Source organism: Schistocerca americana, chromosome 8 (assembly GCF_021461395.2).
Source record: "Schistocerca americana isolate TAMUIC-IGC-003095 chromosome 8, iqSchAmer2.1, whole genome shotgun sequence".
In the NCBI taxonomy this organism is placed as follows: Eukaryota; Metazoa; Arthropoda; class Insecta; order Orthoptera; family Acrididae; genus Schistocerca; species Schistocerca americana.
Window position 1 is genome coordinate 256,022,726 of NC_060126.1, and position 26,229 is coordinate 256,048,954.

A 26,229-nucleotide genomic window follows, 5' to 3' on the forward strand; every position below is an offset into this window, starting at 1 on the left:
TGTATTGCAGTAGCTTGAGCAGCGAAGATTTTTGTGAGGTAAGTGATTTGTGAAAGGTATAGTTAAATGTTAGTCAGGGCCATTGTTTTGTAGGGAATTTTGAAAGTCAGATTGTGTTGCGCTAACAAAATATTGTGTGTCAGTTTAAGGACAGTCGTGTATAATTGTTCAAAGGGGACGTTTCAATACAAACATTTAACATATGAGACTGACAAGGGATGCCAAATTGATAAGCAGGAATGGCTAGAGGAGAAATATGAGGATTTAGAAGTATATATTACTGTGGGAAAGATAGATACTGCCTAGAGGAAAATTAAAGAGGACTATGTAGAAAGGAGGAGCATGGCTATAAATATCAAGAGCGTAGATGGAAAATCGGTGCGTAGATGGAAAATCGGTCCTATGCGAAGATGGAAAATCTGAAAGTTGGAATAAATATATAGAGGGTCTATTCAAGGGTGATGAACTTGCAGGCAATATAATGGAAGTGGAGGGGGAAGTAGATGAAGATGAGATGGGAGGCATGATACAGCGATAAGAATTTGACAGAGCTCTGGAATATCTAAGTCGAAACAAGACCCCAGGAGTAGATGACATGTTGTCAGACCTACTGATAGCCTGACATGTACTGATACATGACTGATATATGAGAAAACTCTTCCATCTAGTGTGAAAGATGTATGAGACAGGCAAAACACCCTCAGGCTTCAAGACGAATATAATAATTCAAAATCCTAAGAAAGTAGGTACTGATAGGTGTGAATATTACCGAACTAGCACATTAATAAGTCATATTTGCAAAATTCTAACACGAATTCTCTACAGAAGATTGGAAATGCCGGTAGAAGCCGACCTCCGAGAAGATCAGTTTGCATTTCGTAGAAATGTAGGAACAATGAATGCAATACAGACCCGTAAGTATCTCATTTGTGAGTATAATTTGCTTGCTGTTAATTATGTCTTGGTCACGGTACACTTGACAATAAGTGCTATGTGTGGTAATAGGTTCCCTACAGCTTAAGAGAATGAAGTCGCATTGTCATACAGTCGTTTTCTAATAACATTAGGGACATTTCCCATCGTCAAACGTACTCTTCTGACACGCAGACCTGTTTTATACAAATGCAGTCAGGTATTCCCATATAATTTACAATACCTTCATCTTTAGGTCGTGGTTCAAAAGTTACAGATAACCACCTAGCGATCTAAGAATGACCAAACTGCTTTACACAATCAGTGTTTCTGGTTTTGACGCCCAGTTTCAGCGATGACTGAAATCAGTCTACTGGATACGTTTTATTGACAGTGATTTTGCAAAAAAAATTTCAGTATATGGTTGACATTAATCCTCTGCTGCCGGACTGAGAGAGGGAGTGGGTGGGCACGAGCGGGAGGAGCCATCTTGTTTCCACTCACCTGAAATTCCCGTATCTTTGTCCTGTGAGTACTGGAGTGGTTCTTCCAGATGGCTTAGAGTCATTACTTTCGCTTCTTGCTACATCTAATGTAGTTCCACTATTTGGAATCGTTCCACGTCTTCCCTCAATGAACTCTCTAATGATCCCAACCAAACATGTTCTATGCAACATAAGATTGCACAAAATTCTTATATAATGTCTCATTTTGTGGTTCAGATATACTCTCCCATCGTTCTCCTGATAGTCCATCGTTTTCGGTTTGCTGCCCATACGATAAATTTCATGTGTCCATTGTAGTTTCTGTAAGTATAAGTTTTACTTTTAACATATTTGTATTCGATATCTTGTCCATTTTACGTCCATTATCTACCATTTATCCACCTTGGAAATGAGCTGCTACTGTGTAAATCAATTTATATCTCCTTATAAGTGATTTTCAGTTTCCTGTAGGTGATATAATCAGTAAAGGAATTTAACACTGCTCCCTTAGCTCTCCAGTTGACAGTCTGTGCGTACTAAGAAAATTAGCAGTGCTGCAACCGTTACTTTATGCTGACCAGTTATAAAGTTCTTTCTTGAAGAACGCTCAACGAGATCACGTAAATAGTTGTATGAGTCAAGAATTTTCTCGTCTTATTGATGTTCTTTTTTAAGAAAACTTGTTAACTTTCTAAACTAAAATTATTAATAAGTTTGGTATGACAAACGTTTTGCTTCTCTAGACATAGTGATGTCGAAAGTGAATGTCAGAAAAGGCTGCTATGGGCTTTAGCTATTTCAGTAGGACCTGCTAGTACGGTGTGCCTTCCGAAGGTGCATCTAGATTTGCGCGCATTGAGCCTAATGACCGTGCTCATGTGTTTGTCTCACATGCAAGAAAAAGCATCACTTCTGGATACAATTACCCCGGTTGAAGCTCCGTTTCAGGGTATCTGCAGTATGAAAATCCCAGGAGTTTTCCAGGCTCCGATGAACTCCCTAGAGGACTACATTAAGCTAAATCAATGAGCACATAAATTTTCTTTCTCTGAAAAGCGAATAGCCCATTTGATGATGAACGTTTACAATTAACAGCCCAACAAAATAAGAATACGTTTTTATTTCTGAATATCCAAAGACTATAGAGCTATATGGAATAGAAGCACTGAGAGGACAACACAAGCCCGTCCAGCCAAATTTTTGAGTTTCTGTTTTTTTACCTTCAGCTTCCAAATTCTGGAGAAGAATGGTTTGCTGTCACACGAGATTTTGAATAGAGATGGAATTTCTCGCCTGGTTTGGGGACTTTGGACAGCAAACATATTGTTTTACAGTGGCTAGACGTCAGAGGACGCAGTTATTGAAATTATACATACGATTTCAATGTTATTTTATTTTTCGAATCGCAAGCCAAGCTATATGTGGATCAAAGCAGCTCGTAAAGGAATCGAAACAACTTCGGTATGACATAGGCCCCAGTATTACTTTTCTTCTTCAGCATGTAATCGACACCAGCACAAACGAAAGCTTCTTATTTTGCTCATGTTTTGTTTGTTGCTTCCAGGTTATGCTTATTTGTCAGGAACTTAGTCATTTCGTCTCTTTTTATAATCCGCCAAATTAACTAACCATAAACAAGGAAATACACGATAATGCTCATCAATATCTATGCGTTCATTGTTAGATCCCAACGTCAAGGCAAGGCAAACTTGAAAGCAAACGAAACACTGAACCATTTACAGTGAGGAACGGTAACACAGAACAGTGCACGGTCAAAACCGCGGACAGGCGCTGAGTCGCGCTGCGGGTCGCGTTGGTGCTGTTCTGGGGTTTCCGCCCTCTGTTGCAGGCCAGACGGTATCGCTTAGTTGGCATGGTTGCTGTTGTTTGTCTTTTTCTCGTGTTGACTGGCGCCACTCGGTTTCTCAAGCGTTGCCTGTCCGACAGTGACAGCAGCGGCGGTTATCGATATGTAGTACTGTTGCCCTATCTTTGGGGCGATGTCGTAGTTTTTCTGGGTCATGTGAGCGGGCGTGTTCGGTTGGGGACTCAGGAGGAGCCAGGTCCACGCAGTGCAGAACACGCTGGGACCTCTGACGGCACGCATGGACTCCCGGATGGAAGGGCTGTGGCCACGAGGGTGCACGCCCTCGGCATACACTGGATCCAGAAAGCTTTAGGATGAGCGCATTTCAACCCAAGTAGAGAAACCTGCACCACTGTGGTATCTGGCGATTCTCCAGTGACCTGGGTTGGTGTTGCTGCTCGTAGTGTCGCCGAGGCGAAGACCAGCGAGTGGAGTGCTTGGGGAAGGCAGATCTCGTTAGCTTTCCTCGACTTCTTATTACTATTTAGCGCGTTCAACTTGTTGCAATTTGTTAAGTCCAACCAGTGGTAATTTTTCTTGCCTGGTGGCTGCTAACGCCCGAGTTACCTGCCCTGGGGGTTTGTATAAGTAATGGCAGTGTACGTTCCTCGCCTTGCCGTTGCTGTTCATAAGACGTGTAGTTTTGACTGCTTTCTTGATTGTAGACCGGTTGGTGGTTCTTCTACTCTGGTGGTAGTGATTCCTTTCTCGTTTCGGGCGCTCTAAGCACAGTATTCTGGGCATGTAGTGCAGACCGCCGGTTCCGGCTTTGGCGTATTGTTCCGTCGTTGCATTTGGTTTATCGACGTCAGGTAGCTTCAGCAAGATCATCATTAGTCATTCGTTGGACTGCTACTAGTCTGAGTGAAGTGAATGCAACTCTTGGCTGCCTATCTCATCGCTCGTGAAGGTGTTTGTTGCTGGACCTTCTCAGAGGTCGATTCCTGGAGCACTGTCTGTGGCTGGTCATTGTGTTTTATTATTGTACTATTTATTAGCATACCTACATTAAAGGTTATTTATGTCTAATTAATGGTTCTGGTCGCCTTCTGCAATAAATCTAGCAGTGCAAGGGTTGTGTAATAAGGTTACCGTAATCTTATTTCACCCGTTGTGTGGTCAGTTGCTTGTTTCTTTTAATTAACATTTGCTTGTATATGCTGTTTTACAGCAGGTTTCTAAATTATTTATACAATTGCCGTTCCTGGCGTGTAAGGCCTTCAGCCGTGATTGTGGTCATTTGCTTTAAGAAAAATAATTCGATATTTGTATTTTACCAGCAACCATTAAAACCTTACTTACTGCCATTCCTGGCGTCTGATACCTTCTGCTGTGTTTGTGGTCACTTACTTTTTAATATTTCAATACCTGTAAGTTGTAATTGCAACGAGTTCTAAAACATTCTTAATTTATTGCCATTCTTGGCGTGTAAGGCCTTCAGCCGTAATCACAGTGGCTAGTTTTTTTAAACATTATCTGTGTATGTTATGTTGATTTTCTAAATTGTAACGCACTGAAAACGCTATTACTTACACAGTTGCTTATTCCTTCATTAATAACGTGTGGTATTTTTTATTTATTGTTGTGTCTGGAATTACTATTTTAAAAATGAATATGTGTAACTGCAAAAGGCAACCAACAGCAACTGTTTACGGCCCTGTCCACAATCGTAACCGAATCCTGCCTTCCCTTGACCACCAAGTTGCAGGCGCATGACTGTTCCAATATATGAACGTGTCCATCCGACTGCGATGAGAGGACTCCGGCGCCTGCGCACAGTGGCTCGTGCACCCAAGTCAGAGGCAGGCGTGACATTGCACCATTACATGCACCCCACTGCTACTTTTTGCAATGAGTATGTGAACCAATGTAGTGCGCACAAAAAGCTACAGAGGTGTAAAAGCACCTTTAGGAAGAAATGGAATTCCTGTTTATCACTGCCACGGCTTACCAAATTCAAGTCTAAGTGAATTCAATGTCAGGAGAAGATAATGTAACGGCTGGTTGGCTCACCATCACGCGCCTTGAGGTGGGGCTGCTTCTTGAGCCATTCCTTGATGTGCTGGATGTCCTGGTCCCTCCTCTTGGGATCCTCGTTTAGCTCCTTCTCCGCTTTAGCCTGGAGTTCGGGTGTCAGCTCTCGATATCCCATCTATAAGAAACAGTCAAACATATATCATATAATTACGTTACTCTCTTTCGGGCTGGTACAGACGTCGTACATAATTTTCGTAATGACAAAGTTTTTCTACTTTATAGCAGTTATTGTTTATTTTCCACAATAATACTTGTCGTTAGTTTTATGTATGCTCGCCATATGCTTTGGTTGGACAGCTTGGTACCCTGTCCTCGAGCACGTAAACTACCACTTAAAAGACATTTGGTCCGAAATTGTACAAAAGTGGAAAATAAACAGTAATTCCCGAAAGATGTTGTCATTTAAAAAACTATCAGATACATCTGAAACCATGATCAAAACTTGGTGATATGCTATTGGTAATATAAAAAATACATAATCATAACCAGTAAAACTAGCTGAACACTATAAAATGAGCAATGAGCTATTTCCTGTGTAATATAATAATTAAACACTATCGAACATTAACGCATAGGAGGTGATTATGTAATATCGGAAAACGTGCTGCCTTGAACTGTCGATACTTCATCTGGAAACGGAGTCCTTCCATACACACACTGGTTCGGTAAGTTCAAGTGTGACGAATGTTGCATTGAATGCTGAAATCTTATTAATAGAGCAGCAAATACTGGTTAACTCTCCCCCCAATCCCCCATCCCCATTTCCGATTCCTTTAAGCGTATCCTAGACGGTGAACATCATTGATAATATATCCCGGATGCGAAATAATATTGACTGTCTAGGAGTGACATTGAGAGGTTACGCAGTAATATTGACTACATCAGATATTTTGGAAATATATTGCGCTGCCAGGAAATACTGTGCCGTCTGTGAGCAGAATTGACAATATCCTCGACAGTCTCTCGCATTCTGCACAAAAAAGAGGTTGTCGCGTAGAAAATGAGTTCAAAACAAGGCGAAAGCTTGTTTTAAACTGAGTTTATCGAAATGTATAAATCATCGCCGGCGTTGTGAGCTGTTAGGGCAGATGTAAAATGAAACTGCACTTGTAAATTTCAAATCTATATGAGAGTTGCTAGAAGCGACATATAACAGCGTAGTGGGCAAGGATTGGCTAGATGGAACAGTGTCCCGTATTATTTTATTATTATTATTATTATTATTATCTATTTTATGGCCTTCATTGGACCACTGTAGTTTCAAGTATTTTATGGACGATTCTTTAATGGTATATTATGCCATGCACGACCTTGCTCTTATGACTGCATGTAATTGTCGCAAAATAAACTAGAAACAGTTTTTCGCTATTTTGGAAGCGCGTTCCTTTTGAACAGTTGTTGCAGAGCTAAAAAAGATGTTTCTAGTTTATTTCGTGACAGTTGCATGCAGACCTAAGAAAAGGACGTGCATGGCATTATATACCATTAAGGAATTGTCCGTAAAATACTTGAAAATGGCCTAAGGCCAAAATTGTACAATCGTACTTCAAATGAAGGTAATGGCAGATGACGGCATCACGAAATCATTCAAAAAATTCATCGCAGCTGCAGCTCCTGTTGCAATAAGATTATATTAGTTTGTCATCAATATTACATTTTACTTTTGGAGTAAATGAAGATCTGCTCAAACGCTTCAACATTTCAAGTCGAGAAAACACAAATCAATTTTTAAAAACCAAACAGCGGAGACGTCCTGGACTGAATTTCTTAAGAGGTTTGGACCGTGTGGCAGGCCTAATAGTATGGCCAATCCAGGACATGGCATACGCTCAATATGATACTTACTGCATTTTACATTGCATTAACAACAAAAACCCAAATTAAATTTTCCCACGGTCATGTGGCATTTTTCTAAAATGTTATGGACAGACATTGACAGTAATGAGAGTCTTACACCAAGAACACCTCGAATGAACGCTTCAAAACTGATATTCCAAGCCTGTGGGATATGTCAATTAATATCGTTATCCTTACAGGAACTTGTTTTCGGCGTTTTCAGGAGACAATAAAGCCATTCCCACAGATGAAGACAGGCGTGAGTACATGATCGTTACTGATCGCGACACAATATACCGATCGAATATGCCCAGAGGATGTGCACGTGTAGCTTATGGCCATCTTTCGGACTACGTGTCATTTCCATGAGGGCAAAGAAAATATAATCCGACGGATCACTCACAAAGTATACTGTAATGCAGTATGTGGCAAGAAGAACCAGTGTAACAAGAGTAGCGACGTGTCGTTCCAGAAGGGCTGCACATTGAGAAGATCGTAGGATTTTGTTTGATTGGATCAGACGAATAGACTGATGATAGCACCTGACATCCGAGCACAGGTTACAGGCAGCGTGTCACCAAGACCTATCGGGAACAGATTAGAAAAAGATGGGTTGAGACCTCAAGCTGCCAAGTGCCGTTTCCAATAGACAGCACAGGCTTAAAACGTGGTACAGAGTCAGAATCAACTGCGACATTGCGTAGCATTGTGTGATGTTCATCAATGAGTCTCACTTCTGTCTGCAGTGATAAAATCGATGGCAACGTGTCTGTAAATGACCTTGTGAGACGTCACAGGGAGCAGGGATTTTCGAGATCCATACTTCTCTTACTCCTTGGATCAGTGAAACGTGTTGCCACCTATACTCTTCATGTTCTATGTCAATGACTTTGCTGACAGTATTAAAAATAAGCCCACTCTTTTCTTGGATGATGCCTTCTTCTGTAACTATTGTCTGAAAAAAGCTGCACTCGTTTTCAGTCAGATCTTGATAAGATTTAAAAATATGTGCAAATATTGGCACCTTGCTTTAAACGTTCAGGAGTTTAAATTTGTGCACCACACAAAACGAAAAGAACATAGTATCCTATAGCTACAATATCAACGTGTCGTAACTGGAATCATCAACTCATACAGATAAATGGATGTAACCATATATGGGTATATGAAATCGAACGATCACATAGATTCAGTCTATGTTCTGCTTCTGTTCATTGGTAGAAAACTAGAGAAATTTAATCAGTCTCCAAAGTTAACACGTGACAGGCCTAGAGCGATGTACGGACCCTTGATTTGTCCAGGTAGTTCCATGATTTGTCACTCACAGAACGCGTCTGGGGTGCGGTGGGAAGAGCTACACGTATTTCATACCAGCCTCTAGGCAGCAATCACAGGAACTGTTTCCGGTACGAAACAAATTTCTCAAGATTCCATAACCAAACGGAGAGTGTATTCGCTCCAGGGGGCCACATCTCAAACCGATGATGCTGATGATGATGATGGACATCAGTTCCGAATGAAGCAAAAGTTTAATCATTTAATATCCGTTATGTGATGATTAGCGACAAATTGAACATCAAAACTGGTGACTACGAAGTAGATGAAGTTAAATAATTCTGCTACATTGTAAATACACTGAAGAGGCAAAGAAACTGGTACATCTGCCTAAAATCGTGTAGGGTCCCCGCGAGCACGCAGAAGTGCCGCAGCACGACGTGGCCTGGAGTCGACTAATGTCTGAAGTAGTGCTGGAGGGAATTGACACCATGAATCCTGCAGGGCTGTCCATACATCCGTAGGGGTATGAGGAGTGGAGATCTCTTCTAAACAGCACTTTGCAAGGCATGCCAGATATGCTCAATAATGTTCATGTCTGGGGAGTTTGGTGGCCAGCGGAAGTGTTTAAACTCAGACGAGTGTTATTGGAGCCACTCCGTAGCAACTTTTGATTGTGGGACATCGCATTGTCCTGCTGGAGTTGCCAAGTCCGTCAGAATGCACCATGGACATGAATGGATGTACGTGATCAGACAGGATACTTACGCATGTGTCTCCTGTCGGAGTCGTATCAAGACGTATCAGTGTCCCCATATCACTCCAACTGTACACGCGCTACGCCACTGCAGAGCCTCTACCAGTTTGAACAGTCCCCTGCTGACAGTGTCCATGGGTTCATGAGGTTGTCTCCATCCCGTACACGTCCATGCGTTCGGTACAGTTTGAATCGAGACTCCTCCAACCAAGCAACATGTTTCCAGTCATCAACAGTATAGTGTTGGTGTTGACGGGCCCAAGCGAGGCGTAAAGCTTTGTGTCGTGCAGTCATCAAGCATACAGGAGTGGGCCTTCGGCTCCGAAAGTCCGTATCGATGATGTTCCGTTGAACGGTTCGTAAGCTGACACTAGTTGATGGTCCAGAATAGAAATCTGCAGCAGTTTGCGGAAGGGTTGCACTTCTATCACATTGAATGATTCTCTTCAGTCTCGTTCTTCCAGGATCTTTCTCCGGGCGCAGCTATGTCGGAGATTTGATGTTTTACCGGATTCATGATAATCACGGTACATTCGTGAAATAGTCGTACGGGAAAATTCACACTTTATTGCTACCTCGGAGATGCTGTGTCCCATTGCTCCTGCGCCGACTATAGCACCACGTTCAAACTCACTTAAATCTTGATAACGTGTGATTGTAGCAGCACTAACCCATCTAAAGGCTGCGCCAGACACTTGTCTTAGATGGGCGTTGACGAACGCAGTGCCGTATTCTGCCTCTTTACACATCTCTGTATTTGAACACGCATGCCTATTCCAGCATCTTTGGCCAATCAGTGTATAAACACACATGACGGACAAAGCAATGAGGTCATAAAAGCAGACTAGCACAGAGGCCAAGAGCACATCCCTGACCCAGAGAAGTCTACTAGTATCAAACATAGGCCTCAATTTGAGGGAGAAATTTCTTAGAATGTACATCTGAAGCATAGCACTGTACGGCAGTGAATCCTGGATTGCAGGAAAACCGGAACACAAGAGAATACAAACATTTTAGAAATGGTGCTGTAGAAGAATGTTAAAAATCAGGTGGACCGATAAGGTAAGAAACGAGGAGGTTCTCTGTACAGTTGGTGAAGAAAGGCACATGTCGAAAACACTTACAAAAAGGAGGGACAGAATGGTAGGACATGTATTACGACATCAGAGAGTAACATACGTGGTACTGGAAAGAACTTTAGAGGATTAAAACTGTAGGGGATGACAGAGACTGGAATACATTCAGCAAATACAGACATGATGTGCCTACGAAATACTTCTTCAGCTTCATACATGGCGAACCACACACGACTGTCTGTATTATTCAACCACTCTTTTATGGAAGAAGTTTTCATATAAACACAGACTCTAAATGAGAAAACCTACTAAGAAAAAAGTTTAGTCTCACCGTACAGTGTAAAGTGAACACGAAATATCTTGGCCCACGCCTGTGCAGACATTGTAGTAGAGGAGAGTCAGTAGAGGCGGTGGGATCTCTGTTGTGAATGGCCAACACGCCGTAGGCGGGGTGTAACTTGCTGCTGAAGCCTATGCCCAAAGGGAGTAGCCAAATGATAACGAGGCAGATGAAAAATAAGTAAGTAAACTGCTTATTATTTCGAAAGTAATCGCCAAAACTCTTAATACATTTATGCCACTGTCAGAAAAGAGGTCAATGCCTTCATGTAAAAACGTAGGTGGTTGCCTACAGAGCCATGATTCTACCCAGGTGTTGTTCAACTCTTTGTCCGAAGCAAATCCACGGCTACGAATCTCTTTCTTCATGGGAGAGAGATTGGGACTTTGTGCCCTCCCCTATACATCTTCATTATGAGTATGCTGTGGACATTACCGTCTTCAAACAGATGCGTCCACACATTTCTGGTTCGACAAACCCTCAGGTACCCTATCACACCTCATCTCGTCCACTAAGCCACCTGACACTAATTCTGTGAAAAACTCGTGGAGGCCATTCGGTACTGTGGGTGAAACACTTCTAACAACTCTCCCACAGTCTCTTATCTCTGCAGAATGCAATCCTAAAATTAGCTTCAGTCTGAAAATATTTATGGACTCTCTTCCTGCCTAAAATGAGGGAATTATCAAGACCATAGTAGGTGTTACAAGATATTAATGTGGTAAGTCGATAAGGTTTCAAATGTTTGGCCTAGTGTGCTTGTTTGTATGAAAGACTGGAACGTGTGCGGTAGATATCTTTCGATACTGCATTTCTGTTAGGAATAATCTCACTACTAGGTTACGTTATATAGACAACATACCACGAAGCATATAATACATCGGAAGTTAGCCCGCCGACCGCAGTGGCCGAGGGGTTCTAGGCTCTTCCGTCCGGAACCGCTCTGCTGCTATGGTCGCATGTTCGAATCCTGCCTCGGGCATGGATGTGTGTGATGTCCTTAGGTTAGTTAGGTTTAAGTAGTTCTACGTCTAGGGGACTGATGACCTCAGATGTTAAGTCCCATAGTGCTTAGAGCCATCTGAACCATCTGGAAGTTAGCCAAAGGTTGCATCCGAGAGTAGAAACAGCCAGCCACCAATCACAAAGCGACAATATAGCCGTACGTCAACTCCGTTTGCAAAGGGTGGGAGGTGAGAAACAGTTCGGGCAATGGTCTGACAACACAGTATAGAATTTTGAAATTCAGTGTTTTATTAACTAGTTTAAGTTTTGAAGTTGACAATTTCTGCTGACAATATAGAGAACACTCAGAATTACGAGTTCTTACGAGAGGGGGTTTCACATCTGCCATTGCGTTGTTCTGATATATGCGTTCCGAATCTCTGACATACGTATTATAATGCCACTATTCTCATAATTCGACGCAATTCCGAGTGCAGCATCTTGTTTGTTGTGGTTGTGTATTCGTGCGTGGTAGTCTATTCCTACATCGCGAAATTAAATTTGGCAAATTGTTTACTGCGAAACTGTGAATCAGTATATTTATGTTACTATTCATTTGAAACAGGATTTATTACTCGCCGCGGATAGCACTCAAGACGCAATTCCGAGTGCAGCATCTTGTTTGTTGTGGTTGTGTATTCGTGCGTGGTAGTCTATTCCTACATCGCGAAATTAAATTTGGCAAATTGTTTACTGCGAAACTGTGAATCAGTATATTTATGTTACTATTCATTTGAAACAGGATTTATTACTCGCCGCGGATAGCACTCAAGAGTGAATATATTCGCATGGGATTATCAAAGAGGAGTCTACAGCGTGTTGTATTGTAAACTGAAGGCAGTATCATTACACGTCTGCCGAAAATAAATCTGTGCCGACTATCGATCACCTTCGTGCTTTGACTGAACGGACTCTTTGGTTGAACTTTTGAACTTGACTTTTGCTTTTGTGTGCTGGCTGATTCATGTACTGTGTCAGATATGATCAAATAAAATTGTGTTCAATACATTAATGTGTGATGGTGCTACTATCCCCTCAGCTACTGCAACGGGACCGTAATTTACCACAAATCCTTTATTTTCTTAAGTGCTGCGCAGCGGGAAGTACGTGCTTTAGATGACAGCTAGGTGTGAAAATAAACCAAGAGGTTGAGAATTTGGTGTACAGCTCTAAACAAAGAGATATTCTTTTAAGTTCAAGGTTTCAGTGAGATTTTTGATAAGCTTACCATTATGTGCGCTCAATTTTCACGAAAAACTTTTACAAATGAAATTTATTTTTCATATCAAGTGTATGACCAACGTGCAAATCATTTTTGTCAATTTCGAAATATGTAAGGTGTCTTTTTAATAAATGCGAGGTGAGCAGTTTGTTATAAATAAGAAACAAACATATCCAACATTTTTCTCATGTCACCTGATACATTTGAGAACTGCCATTTCATCAATGTAACTACGTAACTGAAGAGAATTTTGAATTTAATAAAATTTAAACTCAACTTATCGAGGTAGAAAGAAGTTTCGAGGCAAGTACCTTATATTATATTTCCCTCATAGAAGATTGCTTTTGTAGGCTGCTAAATTCAATATTATGTTGTGTAGATGATACTATACTAATGCATGTGCGTAGCCAGCAATACAATATCTCCGTTTCTCGAGTATTGCTGTGTACGCAATCAAAGATCTTGGTATTCTCACTGCGTAGGCATAATTACTGTTCCCGCAAAGGGCGTTTGAATACAATTCAAGAGTTACATGGGGTGAATCTACATCCGCAGTTTCAAGTTGAGGCAAGACATTCTCTGGTGACATTAGTTGCGCAGCGTTATGTACACGCATTCTGTGACAATGCAGTTCTCTCGCAGTTGCGTAATTCTTAACGACGGCTGTCGCAAAGGTCGATATCATTATTACAAAGGGACGTCTGCCGTCACGAGTCGCTGCGTATTATCGTTCAATAGCTTCTCCAAGCAACGGAATCCACAACTTGTAATTTTAATATCCTAGCGCCTGTAAGGAAGACGCCGTTGTACTAATGGCTTTGTCGTGCTGGAGACGGCGGGTAAAACGCTGCCACGTAGACTCGAGTCTCTGGCCGTAGAAAACGGGCAATACAGAAAATGAGCGATGTGTGTGGAAGTACGACTAGTAACGTACAACATTCTCCCTACAATTATATGCAAAAAATTATTCTAAAACTACTCTTCACATAATTTTAAGCTGGCACGTCAGCTGTCCAAGACTTTTTCCTATATTTTAATAGTTTAGTTTTGTTTGATTGATTTCTAACTACGTAAGAAACTTTTCACTAAGTGCGTGACCATGAACACTCTTTACAAGAGCTCTAAGAATTAACAGCAAACACTACAAATAAATCAGCTTCTCTCTGTGCAATATGTGGAAGAATTCTCAACCCTGATCGTATTTATTACAAAATGTAGAAGTAATATTATATATCCACACAGTTTTGCTTCAGGAGGAAATGTAAATATTTTAGGAGAAGGTCTGTCTCTCTCTTTTCGTCATCAGTCTTCTGACTGGTTTAATGTGGTCCGCCACGAATTCCTCTCCTGTGTTAACCCATACATCTCAGAGAAGCAACTGCCACCCACGTCTTCAGTTATTTGCTGGATCTATTCCAATCTTTGTCTTCCTCTACTGTTTTTAACTTGTACACATGTCTCTAGCACCATAGAAGTTATTTCCTGATGCCTTAACACATGTCTTATCATACTGTTCGTTACTCTTGTCAGTGTTTCCCATATACAGGGTGGTCCATTGATAGTGACCTGGCCAAATATCTCACGAAAAAAGCATCAAACGAAAAAACTGCAAAGAACGAAACTCGTCTAGCTTGAAAGGGGAAACCAGATGGCGGTATGGTTGGCCCACTAGATGGCGCTGCCATAGGTCAAACGGATATCAACAGCGTTTTTTAAATAGGAAACCCCACACACACACACACACATATATATATATATATATATATATATATATATATATATATATATATATATATATATATTCGTGTAGTACGTAATAAAATATGAATATTTTTGTTGGACCATTTTTTCGCTTTGAGATAGATGGCGCTGTAATAGTCACAAACATATGGCTCACAATTTAAGACGAACAGTTGGTAACAGGTAGGTTTTTTAAATTAAAATACAGAACGTAGGTACGTTTGAACATTTTATTTCGGTTGTTCCAATGTGATACATGTACCTTTGTGAACCTATCATTTCTGAGAACGCTTGCTGTTACAGCGTAATTACCTGTAAATACCACATTAATGCAATAAATGCTCAAAATGATGTCCGTCATCCTCAAGGCATTTGGCAATACGTGTAACGACATTCCTCTCAACAGCGAGTAGTTCGCCTTCCGTAATGTTCGCATATGCATTGACAATGCGCTGACGCATGTTGTCAGGCGTTGTCGGTGGATCACGACAGCAAATACCATTCAAGTTTCCCCACAGAAAGAAATCCGGGGCGTCAGATCCGGTGAACGTGCGGGCCATGGTATGGTGCTTCGACGACAAATCCACCTGTCATGAAATATGCTATTCAGTACCGCTTCAACCGCACGCGAGCTATGTGCCGGACATTCACCATGTTGGAAGTACATCGCCATTCTGTCATGCAGTGAAACATCTTGTAGTAACATCGATAGAACATTACCACCATCTAGTTTGCCATCGATAAAATGGGGGCCAATTATTCCTCCTCCCATAATGCCGCACCATACATTAACCCACCAAGGTCGCTGATGTTCCACTTGTCGCAGCCATCGTAGATTTTCCGTTGCCAAATAGCGCATATTATTCCGGTTTACGTTACCGCTGTTGGTGAATGACGCTTCGTCGCTAAATAGAACGCGTGCAAGAAATCTATCATCGTCCCGTAATTTCTCTTGTGCTCAGTTGCAGAACTGTACACGACGTTCAGAGTCGTCGCCATGCAATTCCTGGTGCATAGAAATATGGTACGGGTGCAATAGATGTTGATGTAGCGTTCTCAACACCGACGTTTTAGAGATTCCCGATTCTCGCGCAATTTGTCTGCTACTGATGTGCGGATCAGCTGCGACAGCAGCTAAAACACCTGCTTGGGCATCATCATTTGTTGCAGGCCGTGGCTGACGTTTCACATGTGGCTGAACACTTCCTGTGTCCTTAAATAACGTAACTATCCGGCGAACGGTCCGGACACTTGGATGATGTCGTCCAGGATACCGAGCAGCATACACAGCACACGCCCGTTGGGCATTTTGATCACAATAGCCATACAACACGATATCGACCTTTTCCGCAATTGGTAAACGGCCATTTTAACACGGGTAATGTATCACGAAGCAAATACCGTCCGCACTGGCGGAATGTTACGTGATGCCACGTAATTATACGTTTGTGGCTATTACAGTGGTCGAACCAAAACATTCATGTTTCTTTATGTACTACACGAATATGTAATAAAAAATTGGGGTTCCTGTTTAAAACAACGCAGTTGATATCCGTTTGACCCATGGCAGCGCCATCTAGCGGGCCAACCATAGCGCCATCTGGTTTCCCTCTTCAGGCTAGACGAGTTTCGTTCTTTTTAGTTTTTTTCGTTTGATGCTTATTTCGTGAGATATTTGGCCCGGTCACTATCAATGGACCAGACTGTATACCTTTACTTGCAGATTCTGCGAAGAACCTCCTCATCCCTTACGTTAACAGTCCACCTAATGTTCAGAATTTTTCACAGCAGCTCATCTCAAATGCTTCGAAGCTCTTATTTTCCGGTTTTCCCACTGCTCATGTTTCACTACCACACAATGCTGTGCTGCAGACGTATATCCTCAGAAATTTTTTCCTGTAATAATGTCCTATGAAACTAATACAATTTTCTTCGCCTTGAATACGCTTCTTCGCTGTGCTAGTCTGCTTTTCATATCCTCCTTCCTCCGTCCGTCAGGGGTTATTTTACTGCCTAGGTAGCAGAATTCTTTAGCTTGTTTACTTATTGATCATCACTTTTAATGTTAAGTTTTTCGCTGTTCTCTTTCCTGCTACTTCTCATTACTATCGTCTTTCTTCGATTTACTCTCAATCGATGTTATGTACTCATTACACTGTTCATTCCATTGAACAGATTCTGTAATTCTTCTTCACTTGCACTCAGGATAGAAATAACATCTGTGAATCTTACCATTGATATCCTTTCACCTTGAATTTTAATACCACTCTGGAACCTCTTTTATTTCTGTTACTGCTTCTGCGAGATATAGTTTGGACAGTAGTTGGAAAGACAGCATCGCTGTCTTACCTGAGTACTTGGGATGGAGTTTGTGGATGCGGTAACAAAGAATAATTCGAATGACACATTCCACATTACATGTTACTAACATTTCTTTTCCCACATCCGATGGCCTCGCTGTTTTTGTTTTCGTCACAGAGATAGAGTTGCTAGAACTGAAGCCACGCAAATAGTCAAGGCGGATGATTATGCTCACAGTAGGCATAAATCGCACCTCGAGGCTTCAATGCACTTTTAGTTCTCTTGACCACAGGACGTGTAGCTCTCCTTAGAGTGTCTTGGCGTTTTTTTACGGAGAGGCAGCACTACTGACAATCCATACTGACACTTCGTGTCCTATGTTTGTAGCCTTACTACGCCTTTCAGTCACCTCCACAGCCAAAAATCTACAGGGGTAAAGTCCAGCAACCTTGTTGCTCAAGGGATGTACCATTTCCACTGATCTGTGTTCCGGAGAAAGTTTGTTTTAGATTATGGTCACCTGACGACTAGAATATGCAAGGGCTCCATCGTACTGGAAGAACGTACCCGTCCTTGTAGACAAACGATCGCATTATAGTGATCCTGAAAGGTCGTTCCCAAGAAAGTCTAGATTATAGTTGCCTGTAAGTCTATGCTGTAACACAATAGACTATATCAACTGATCTCTTCCACAGCACATCACACATCTAGAGAGAAACATTCTTAAAAGTGATTTTATAATATAGACTGAAGCGGCGAGTAATAATTTGTAGTAAGGCCGGGAATCGAAACTGGGCCTCTTGATTACTTGGCAGGTGCGTTAGCCGCTAAGCTACCTTGGCACAGTGGTTCACACAACTGCACAACTGGACAATGTCTCAGTCTGTATACATAAAATCATATCCGTATGAGGTCAGTAAGGTATCCGAAACTGTGTCATTTCATTTGTATAACTACCTGCCTCTGGGTTTCAGCCTGGATTCCCCATTCATGTTCGTTGCTGAGATGCTGTTCCAGAACATGGACAGCCTCGGCAATTCTGTTCGTGGTGTAAGGGGGAATTTAAAGTAGACTGGGGGGTAGCAGTGAGATTATGGATTGAGGAGGGAGACGTGCCAGGGTAAGCCGGCAGCTGTCTGAACCGCTGTGCCACTTATTGGTTAACACACCTGCAAAGTAAGCAAGAGGCCCAGTTTCGATTCCCGACCTTGGTACAAATTTTCACCCGCCGCTTCAGTCTACATACACAAAATCATATCTGTATGAGACCAGTAAAGAATTTGAAATTGTGTCACTTCTGGAAAATGTGTCTCCAGAAAGGCAAGAGGCGTTTGTCGGGCCATTGATAGAAGTTACTAGTGTTATTGATAGCGGCACGAGTGAAAGTGTCGTCACCAGTTAACAGTGTTAATGGCGATTTGAAATTAGCCAACGAAAATATTCCAATCGTCTGCCTCCAAGATGTTGAATCCCCTATAAATGATAAGGACAGAGGCTGTGCATACGTAATATACGCTATATTCTTGTATGAGCACTCTGTTACTTACTGGAATTCTGTATATATTGTTCAGGTACAACGTTCTACCAGCTGAATATGGTCTATGGGAAAGACAACATTACGTTTAAGGAGACGGTAATGACTCACTATGAAGTTTTGTTTATTTTAGACGCGATAACTATTTCATATAACACAATCATAACCGGTTTCGGCCTGCAGTGGCTATCTGTATATGCTTTTGGAAACAAATGTCCATGCTCAGTCATGAGTCGAAAGTGCACAAACATTTTATCTCCAGATGCCCCCTAAAGATTGTGAATACGGTCATGGTGGACCGAAGCCGGCTACGATTTTGTCATAACAAATAGTGATTATGTCAGAAATACACAAACCTTTACTTTGAATAAAATTTTCTGCTTCACCCATGCTCTGTTCATTTGAGCTTTCATGTGAAATGTGACGGTTGGCATTGCACCAGCCCCAGTCGCCTAGCGCAGGGTTTTGTAAACTGTGCGTCACGATAGTTTCACAAAAATAATAACTTCGGTTTATTTCCTATCTGAGTAAAGAGGTTACCACTGAAGAACAAGAGTAATCTTTTGATATTTCTTCAGACTCAACGTTGAAATCGAAGTTCGTTTCCTCATCACTGCTTGTGATTTGGTGCTTGATGTAGAACGAGTATCCGTAAGAAAATAACAGCTCCCCCCCTCCCCCCCTGCTTTAATACCTTTCTGCAATATCCCGTTATGTAAGGTAGGGTTTACAGCATTGGTAATCATCAACACAAAAGATATATCGCAAATGAATGTGCAGTAAGATACGCGAATAGTAATTTCCAATCTTGAAATTGAAGATTGGTAATGAAGGAGTAATCCCATCCTTCCCATTGACATCGTTGCGAGAATAAGATATAACAACATTAAAAGAAAATTAAAATATGTTACGCCAACAGTTAATAAGAAATAACTACTCTTTTTTCTTCTTTTTTTTCCTTTTTTGAAAAAAGTATTTTCATGCCACACTTCGAGTCGGCTGTCATGTGTAGAAGTAGCCGCGGGTGTTCATGTTCAGGCCAAGGAAATCGTGGAGTCAAAAAGTTTGAAAACCACTGGTACACCGTATTATCTTCAAGCAGTCGCAGCAATTCCGTTACAAAACCTGTGCGTAAATACTATACCGGCATGCTGAGCATATGTAAATACATGCGGCTCATTTAAATGATGCAGTAGAATTGGCCAACAAAGCACAGTCGCAGTCATAGTTAAAAAATTCAGTTATTAAACTGAAATACAAATTCACAACTTGAATTTTAAAACAAAAACGATGGTCAATAAATAAACCCACATCACCTAGAGTCCCAAGACGCGAATTGAAAACTTATTTCAGTAACCAAATGCATCTGTGTCATCTGTAGAAACTAGACGCATGTTAGACGAAATGTTGTAATCGTATTAGCCCACCCCACCACCTCCTAAAATACTGATTATTCCTCCTGAAACACCCAGCTTTTATTCGTCGCATGTTGCACCGACCATATCTCAAAAGAGATTTGTGTTTCTACGCAAGCAGCTTGGATAATAAGTAATATTTCGAGATGTGTCAGTGTGAACGATTCTGAGAGGGAAAGTTCAAATATACATTTGTCGTCTCTCCTCATATGTACAATAGTTTTGAAATCACATCATTCCGAAATAGATGTTACTTATTTGATGAAGAATGTACAGTGAAGACACTTTTCCATTTACGCATTCAAAATAATGAATTCTGTACGATTTCCTACAAATTTTCAAACTGCCTCCGGAGTTTGAAATTTTATTTCCTACATAGTAGTAATATCTGTAGTTTTTACTTCCTTGTTTTTTATGACAATAACTCTGATCTTTTACTTCCTTGTTTTTGATGACAATAGCTGTGATCCAAATGAAAGTGACTTAACTTATTCAATATGTTTCGTTTTACTCTCCGTATTTTTTCTCTCATTCACCCATAAATACAAAATTTAGCGAATTGGACACAATGAGCGTAACGCCACGGATGCTCTTAATCCCTAATCCGTAGAATGTGGCTCCTGCGTTTCTCACATTCTTGTAATGAAACGGTTCGCTTTTCCAATAAAATGCCACTTAACCTCATGACTGACTGCTAAACGTCAAAATAAATTGTTGTCTCCCATCTCCACGGCCAGATTAAATTCACACATCCCTGCACGTGTTTAGCAACATGAAGGACTAGTAGCAATTAAATCATGTATGGTTCCAAACACAAATGACGCCGCAACATACACGGGATAGAAACATCAGGAATGGCTAACTCTCGGCCGGCGTGATGAATACACTTCTGTGGACTGCATTTAACATTCTGCTGAATGCGCTCTGTGTCTTGAAAGAGGCCCGGGACTACTTGAGCCTTTCCCCTTGGGACAAGAAACCAGTGTCTTGAAACTGCTTGTGCCGCCACCGAATGCTTTAAGCCGTATCCTACGAAAACAACGCATCTGAAGTTCACATGCTGAAACGAAGAATGGAAAACACGTTTTGCTGCTGTGTTACTGCCAGTTCTACTTGACGCACATCAGGTAAGGATAGACCGAGGGAGCCATGTGCTTGCGCCAGGTAGACAGAGCCTATCAGAAACCACACAACTTACGGCTGTTGTCGAGGTAAATTTTTAGTTTCAATGCGCAAGTTAATGTTCACCTCAAATTTTTATCTTCATTCATGTAGAAGGTATTGTATTATGCTCTCGGATGAGCTCCATGTTTGAGCACAACATGTATGCTAAATAGTAAACAATATGTCAACAGTTTTCTTTGTTCTCCTCATATTAATGAGAAGTCCGGGGAATTGCCCGGACGTTGGACAGACTCGCGAGCACGGTGCATAAAATCCTACGAAACATGCTGCACTGTTATCCGTCCAAAATCACCCATGTTCAGGAATTGCTTCCTGCTGAACTGCCAGCAATAGAAACGTTCCCTCCGGAATATCTTGTTCACATGGAAGTGGACAATAAATGGCCATGGAATATTCTATGGACATTTTCAAGCTCATTTTCATTTCCAAGGACATATCAACACGTTGAATTACAGGATATGGGCAACGGAAAATTCGCACCCACACCAGCCGGTACCACTTCATTCTGCACACGTGACGTTTCTGGCTGACATCGTGAGGTCGTACTTTTTCGAGGAAGTGAGTCCTGTGGGACCTGTTACCTGTACCGTTGTTGATAAATGTTCTGTGAACCTTTTGTGCAGCAACATTATTCCAATAGTCCAACAGCCTGGGTATGTGGGTAGTATCATTATTAAGCAAGACGGCTTTCCTGTGCACATAGCACAGTCATCGAAGCAGTTGCTGCGGAGGCTTTCAGAAATGGTAGAGTTATCAGTCGTCATCGCCCTACAACCTGGCTGCCCAGATCACGTGATCTTAATTCGTGTGACTTCTGGCTATGGGTTTATCAGAAATATATGTTCAGTACTCCCACTACAAACGTAGCTAAATTGAAGGCAAGCACTGCGTAACGCGTTCTGAACGTGTCCCCCCAGACGCTCCGAACTGTTGCGGAACATGTTTCTCGGTTTCAACTTGTGGCAGAAAACGATGGACAGTATATGGAACAAGTACTACGTCAGTTTCACGGCATAAAAAACCAATGTCATTTTGATTTTTATGCGGTTTTTGGTCCCAAGGTAATTAATAATCGATGTCAATTTGCTTTTCATGCGTTTTTGGACAATAAAAATTCCATTTTTGCCATCCGCCGTGGTACAACCTTGCCATTGTAGATGCGCTTACCTAGCCAACATTGCCATAATTGTCGGCTGCCGAACTTGTGCAGTGATGTACACTGAACAGCACGGATGATATACAAATCAAACCATAGCGTCGTATTGGAATTCATCTGTCATTTTTAGCAGACACTGTTTACGTTAAGATGCTAACAGTTCTCTCATTGGTAAAATTTTCGTTACTTTTTCCTACGGAATTTCCTCTGCTCAATAATACGCTCTTTAAATTTAATGTTACTCTGCGCAGTAGTACTCTTTCTGCATCTTTTGAAACTGGAACGTTAATTATTGAATTTTTCATGCCGAGTTTGAGTGAAAACAGCTGTCATAATTGATGACAGCTTGTACTGCTCGATATTAAACGCATCTTAAAAATCCTTCAGAACAGGACTGTTTGTTTCGTGCGAGGTTAGCCTATTTTATTGCCCAAACACCTGTAATGGACAGAAACTGCGGATTTCAAAGTCCGGACGTTTACCTAGCAAAGGTCTGTTCTCATTTATTAACATCATCTCATTTTAAACTCGAAAAGAAGACAAGCATTGCTGTATGGTTCGCTCATTTGTTAAGTCAGTTACTAGTGCTGTTCTGAAGGTTCAAATCTCCTGCCCTGCACTGCAGCCGATTTATCGTTTCACAGTGCGCAAGCTGTAATGCAGTATATGGAGTAGATTCTTTACAATGAGCTGGAGCCCAGTATCAGTATTTAGTAAGTCGTGTAAAGGCTTTCTTTCTGAAAGATAAAATATCGTGTTAAGCCAGCTGAAACGAAGAGTTTATTTATTATTCAAATGTAAATAGTGAGAGATTTTTGCATTATTAATATTATAAAGCCCGGAAACTGTATGCGTGGTTGTCTTCTTAGGTTAGAAGCATAAAAGATGAATCTGGTGACATACTTCACGTATCGATCCCCTAGGGATGGCGAGGACAAAATTAGTTTAATTACATTGCGCACAGTGGCGTTCAGCCTGTCATTCTTCCAGTGCTCCGTGGGTAAATGGAGCCGGAACGAGCCATTATAACTGATACAATGAACGGTACCTTCAGCATATACTTCACAGTGCTTTGTAGAGTATGAATGTAGATATTTCAAAAACATTTGAGCAATCAGAGTAAACTGAATATGAAGCAATAGAGTATAGGCTTTTCCTGACTTTATTATCTTTCCCTACGTAGAATGAACTTCAAGGAATAGGAACTACAAACTTCCTGATGGTAAAGTGTACAATCAAGAAAGTAGTTTACTGACAACAAGTAACACAAAGTTCAGACATACACGCAAGAACTAATAGCACACCAAATAGCCAGAGCAGATGAAAACCCACAAACAATAAACAAACTAAATAGCAAAATAAAGAGACACATAACGATAGAACAAATTGCAGACAAAACTGAAGACAGGTAAAGCAATTCAGTACTAGCACAAGGCCCATGCTAAGGCAGCAACACTTTAATGAACAATAAATGGCACATCATAACGCGTGGTAAAAAATGAAATAAAATAAAATAAAAAATAAAAGAAAATATACAGGTATAAAGAGATTAGAAAAACCAGGGCAGAAAATAAATTGACGTACAAACGATGTACAGAAAAATCCAGAACCAACAGCACATTCTTAAACGAGTTTAACACAGCTCTGGTCTCTCTAGTTGTTCTTTACCCCGGTTTGTACACTAGGGCCAAACGTTGCTCAGAGCATAAAAACATTTATTATGAGTAGCTCAAAAGCTTTAAAATGTAGTAGTCGTGTTCCACATTTCCGGTTGATCTCCGCAACAAATACTGAAACTCTCCTGAATGTCCTTAATCCAAAGAAAGAGCCTTCACTAAAATTACAAAGTGAACAGAATAGCTCAAAACGATCCCTTTCTGGACAAAAGTAACATAGATAACAAGTGCGCAGTAGCATGGCTTTAAAAAAGTCACTTTGTGTGACCTAAAGGATTACTTCATGCGTTTCTTAATGCATGCTAAGAAAACAAAGCAACAGTGAAGAAGTTATAGGTGCGAAAAAAGTGTCCGAGAAAACATTGTGTGTGTGTGTGAATTCCTAAGGGACCAAACTGCTGAGGTCATCGGTCCCTAGACTTACACACTACTTAAACTACCTTAAATTAACTTAGGCTGAACAACACACACACACATCACCGAGGGAGGACTCGAACGTCCGGGTGGAGGGATCGTGCAGTACGTGGCATGGCGCCTCGAACCGCGCGGCCATTCCGCACGTAGAGAAAATATTATATGCAACATACATGAGAGCAAAGTTTTCGGCAAAAGCATTTTAGAGGTAAAAACTGTGACTATTGCATTACATCTTTTCGGGTGATATGCCACTAGACCACAAAATGTACCTGTCAGATTTCAAACACAACTTGTACACGTTAAGATAAGCACCGTTACTAAAATCAAACAGGCTCATAATATTTCGGTCTGAAATAATGGTGATCTAAAACCTATTGTTATGATACTCAAAAAACTGAAAATTACCCTTTCTTTTCTTGAAAATAAAGTAGGAGCCACTGCTCTTGAAACATATTTCGATAATGCAAACAAGATAAAATCGTTATGCGTTTGGCAGAGGACAGAAACCAAAGTAATAAAGACCAGTAAAATAATGTACACAGCATCATTCGTATCTACAAAACTAAAATCAGTTTCTCTTATGTCTGCAGAGATGAAAATATTTCGATGTTGACTGAAAACTTTCTTCATCAACATAGCGCTATTTCGACATCATGAAATATGTCACTTCGGGCCTACCTGACTTCAGTATGTTCAAAAAGATAACTTTTTCGGAACAACCACACCATTTTGTTTTATTTTGCTGTTAAGTTTTCACAGGAACAGTGCATACAGCAGTAATGAAAGTTGCTGATAGCCAATTGGACTTCCGGTCTATCACAGGAACATTATATGGTTCGGACCACAAACTTCTAGACAATCAAGACCGTACCGGTGTTCACTACGATGAACTTGAATAGACAACCGAAAACGAGACTATGAAGATTGCTTTCGACATAAAATTAACACACACATCCTGATACTTCCTCCCTTGGCAGAAATTTATACTTTTTGATGGTATAGCCATTTTGTCATTATTTTTTGCGTGTATGCTGGGCATAAAAATGGTGCTGTGCCACGTAGGTAGACCTCTAGCTGACATGCAAATTCCAGCCCTCGTCGCTGATGAACAGCAGTCAACATGGGTGCATGAACGACATCGACAAATCAATTTGTGTGTAAGCAGGTTTTCTCCCTGCTGTTCCCAGTTACCATGTGAGAAACCACTTCCATCTCTGCAAACTCCTTGATACTAGAGTGGGAATTAAACTGCCAGTTGCGGTATCTTGAGCGTAACTAACTTCCGGTACTTCGTAAAACATTACTGTAACTGAAGAACAGCACGCCGCCACGGAGTGAAACCTTATGCGTAAGCAGGCTGCGTGATTGCGCCTTGATTATTTTCAGAGTTCTGGTTTAGCTGAGTAGCGTGAAGCCGTTGGGAGACGTGTTAACCTGTTACTTAACCGAAACGCGATCGATCATTTCCTTGAAGCGTTGCCTCGTTGTGACACAAATCCCCCGTTCCTGTGACCTGTACGTCCCTGGCACCATTAACGAGCAAAGGAGGCACAAATCAGAGCATTACTGCGCCTCTGAATAGAAACCTTGACTCTAGGCAGACAACTCATCGTTATTATAAGGCGAATTACGAACCTGAACTACCACATTATCTGTCTTACTGTATTTACGGCTTATTCGCCCCCTGGACAAAGCAACTCTCCAGTTTGCCGAGTGTGAGTTTCATTGCTTCACAAATAATGCTGGAAACAGTATTATGTTCTTCGAGGGGAATATATTGCATATAAAACATATTTGCATAACAGACTTACCAGTTTTGCAACTATTCCGCCTTGTTGCATTTGAAACGTCAACATACAACTCTGTGTTCAGTTAAAAAGATTATCACAAGTATGTAGTGGATAAACAACACTAAAGTGAACTTAATACCAAAACTGGTACATCAGTTACAATTGTAAACAACCAGAAGGAATCAAAATCCAAGACAACCTTA

At 41.1% G+C, this 26,229-nt stretch overlaps 1 protein-coding gene across 1 annotated transcript in view; it reads right to left on the reverse strand.

Annotated features, from left to right (window-relative positions):
• LOC124545092 (alpha-tocopherol transfer protein-like) overlaps positions 1–26,229 on the reverse strand; it is a 90,141-nt gene that overhangs the window by 38,378 nt on the left and 25,534 nt on the right. Inside the window, exon 2 of the mRNA XM_047123904.1 lies at positions 5,278–5,416. Coding sequence (XP_046979860.1) covers positions 5,278–5,416 — 139 coding nt within the window. The remainder of the gene's footprint in view (positions 1–5,277; positions 5,417–26,229) is intronic.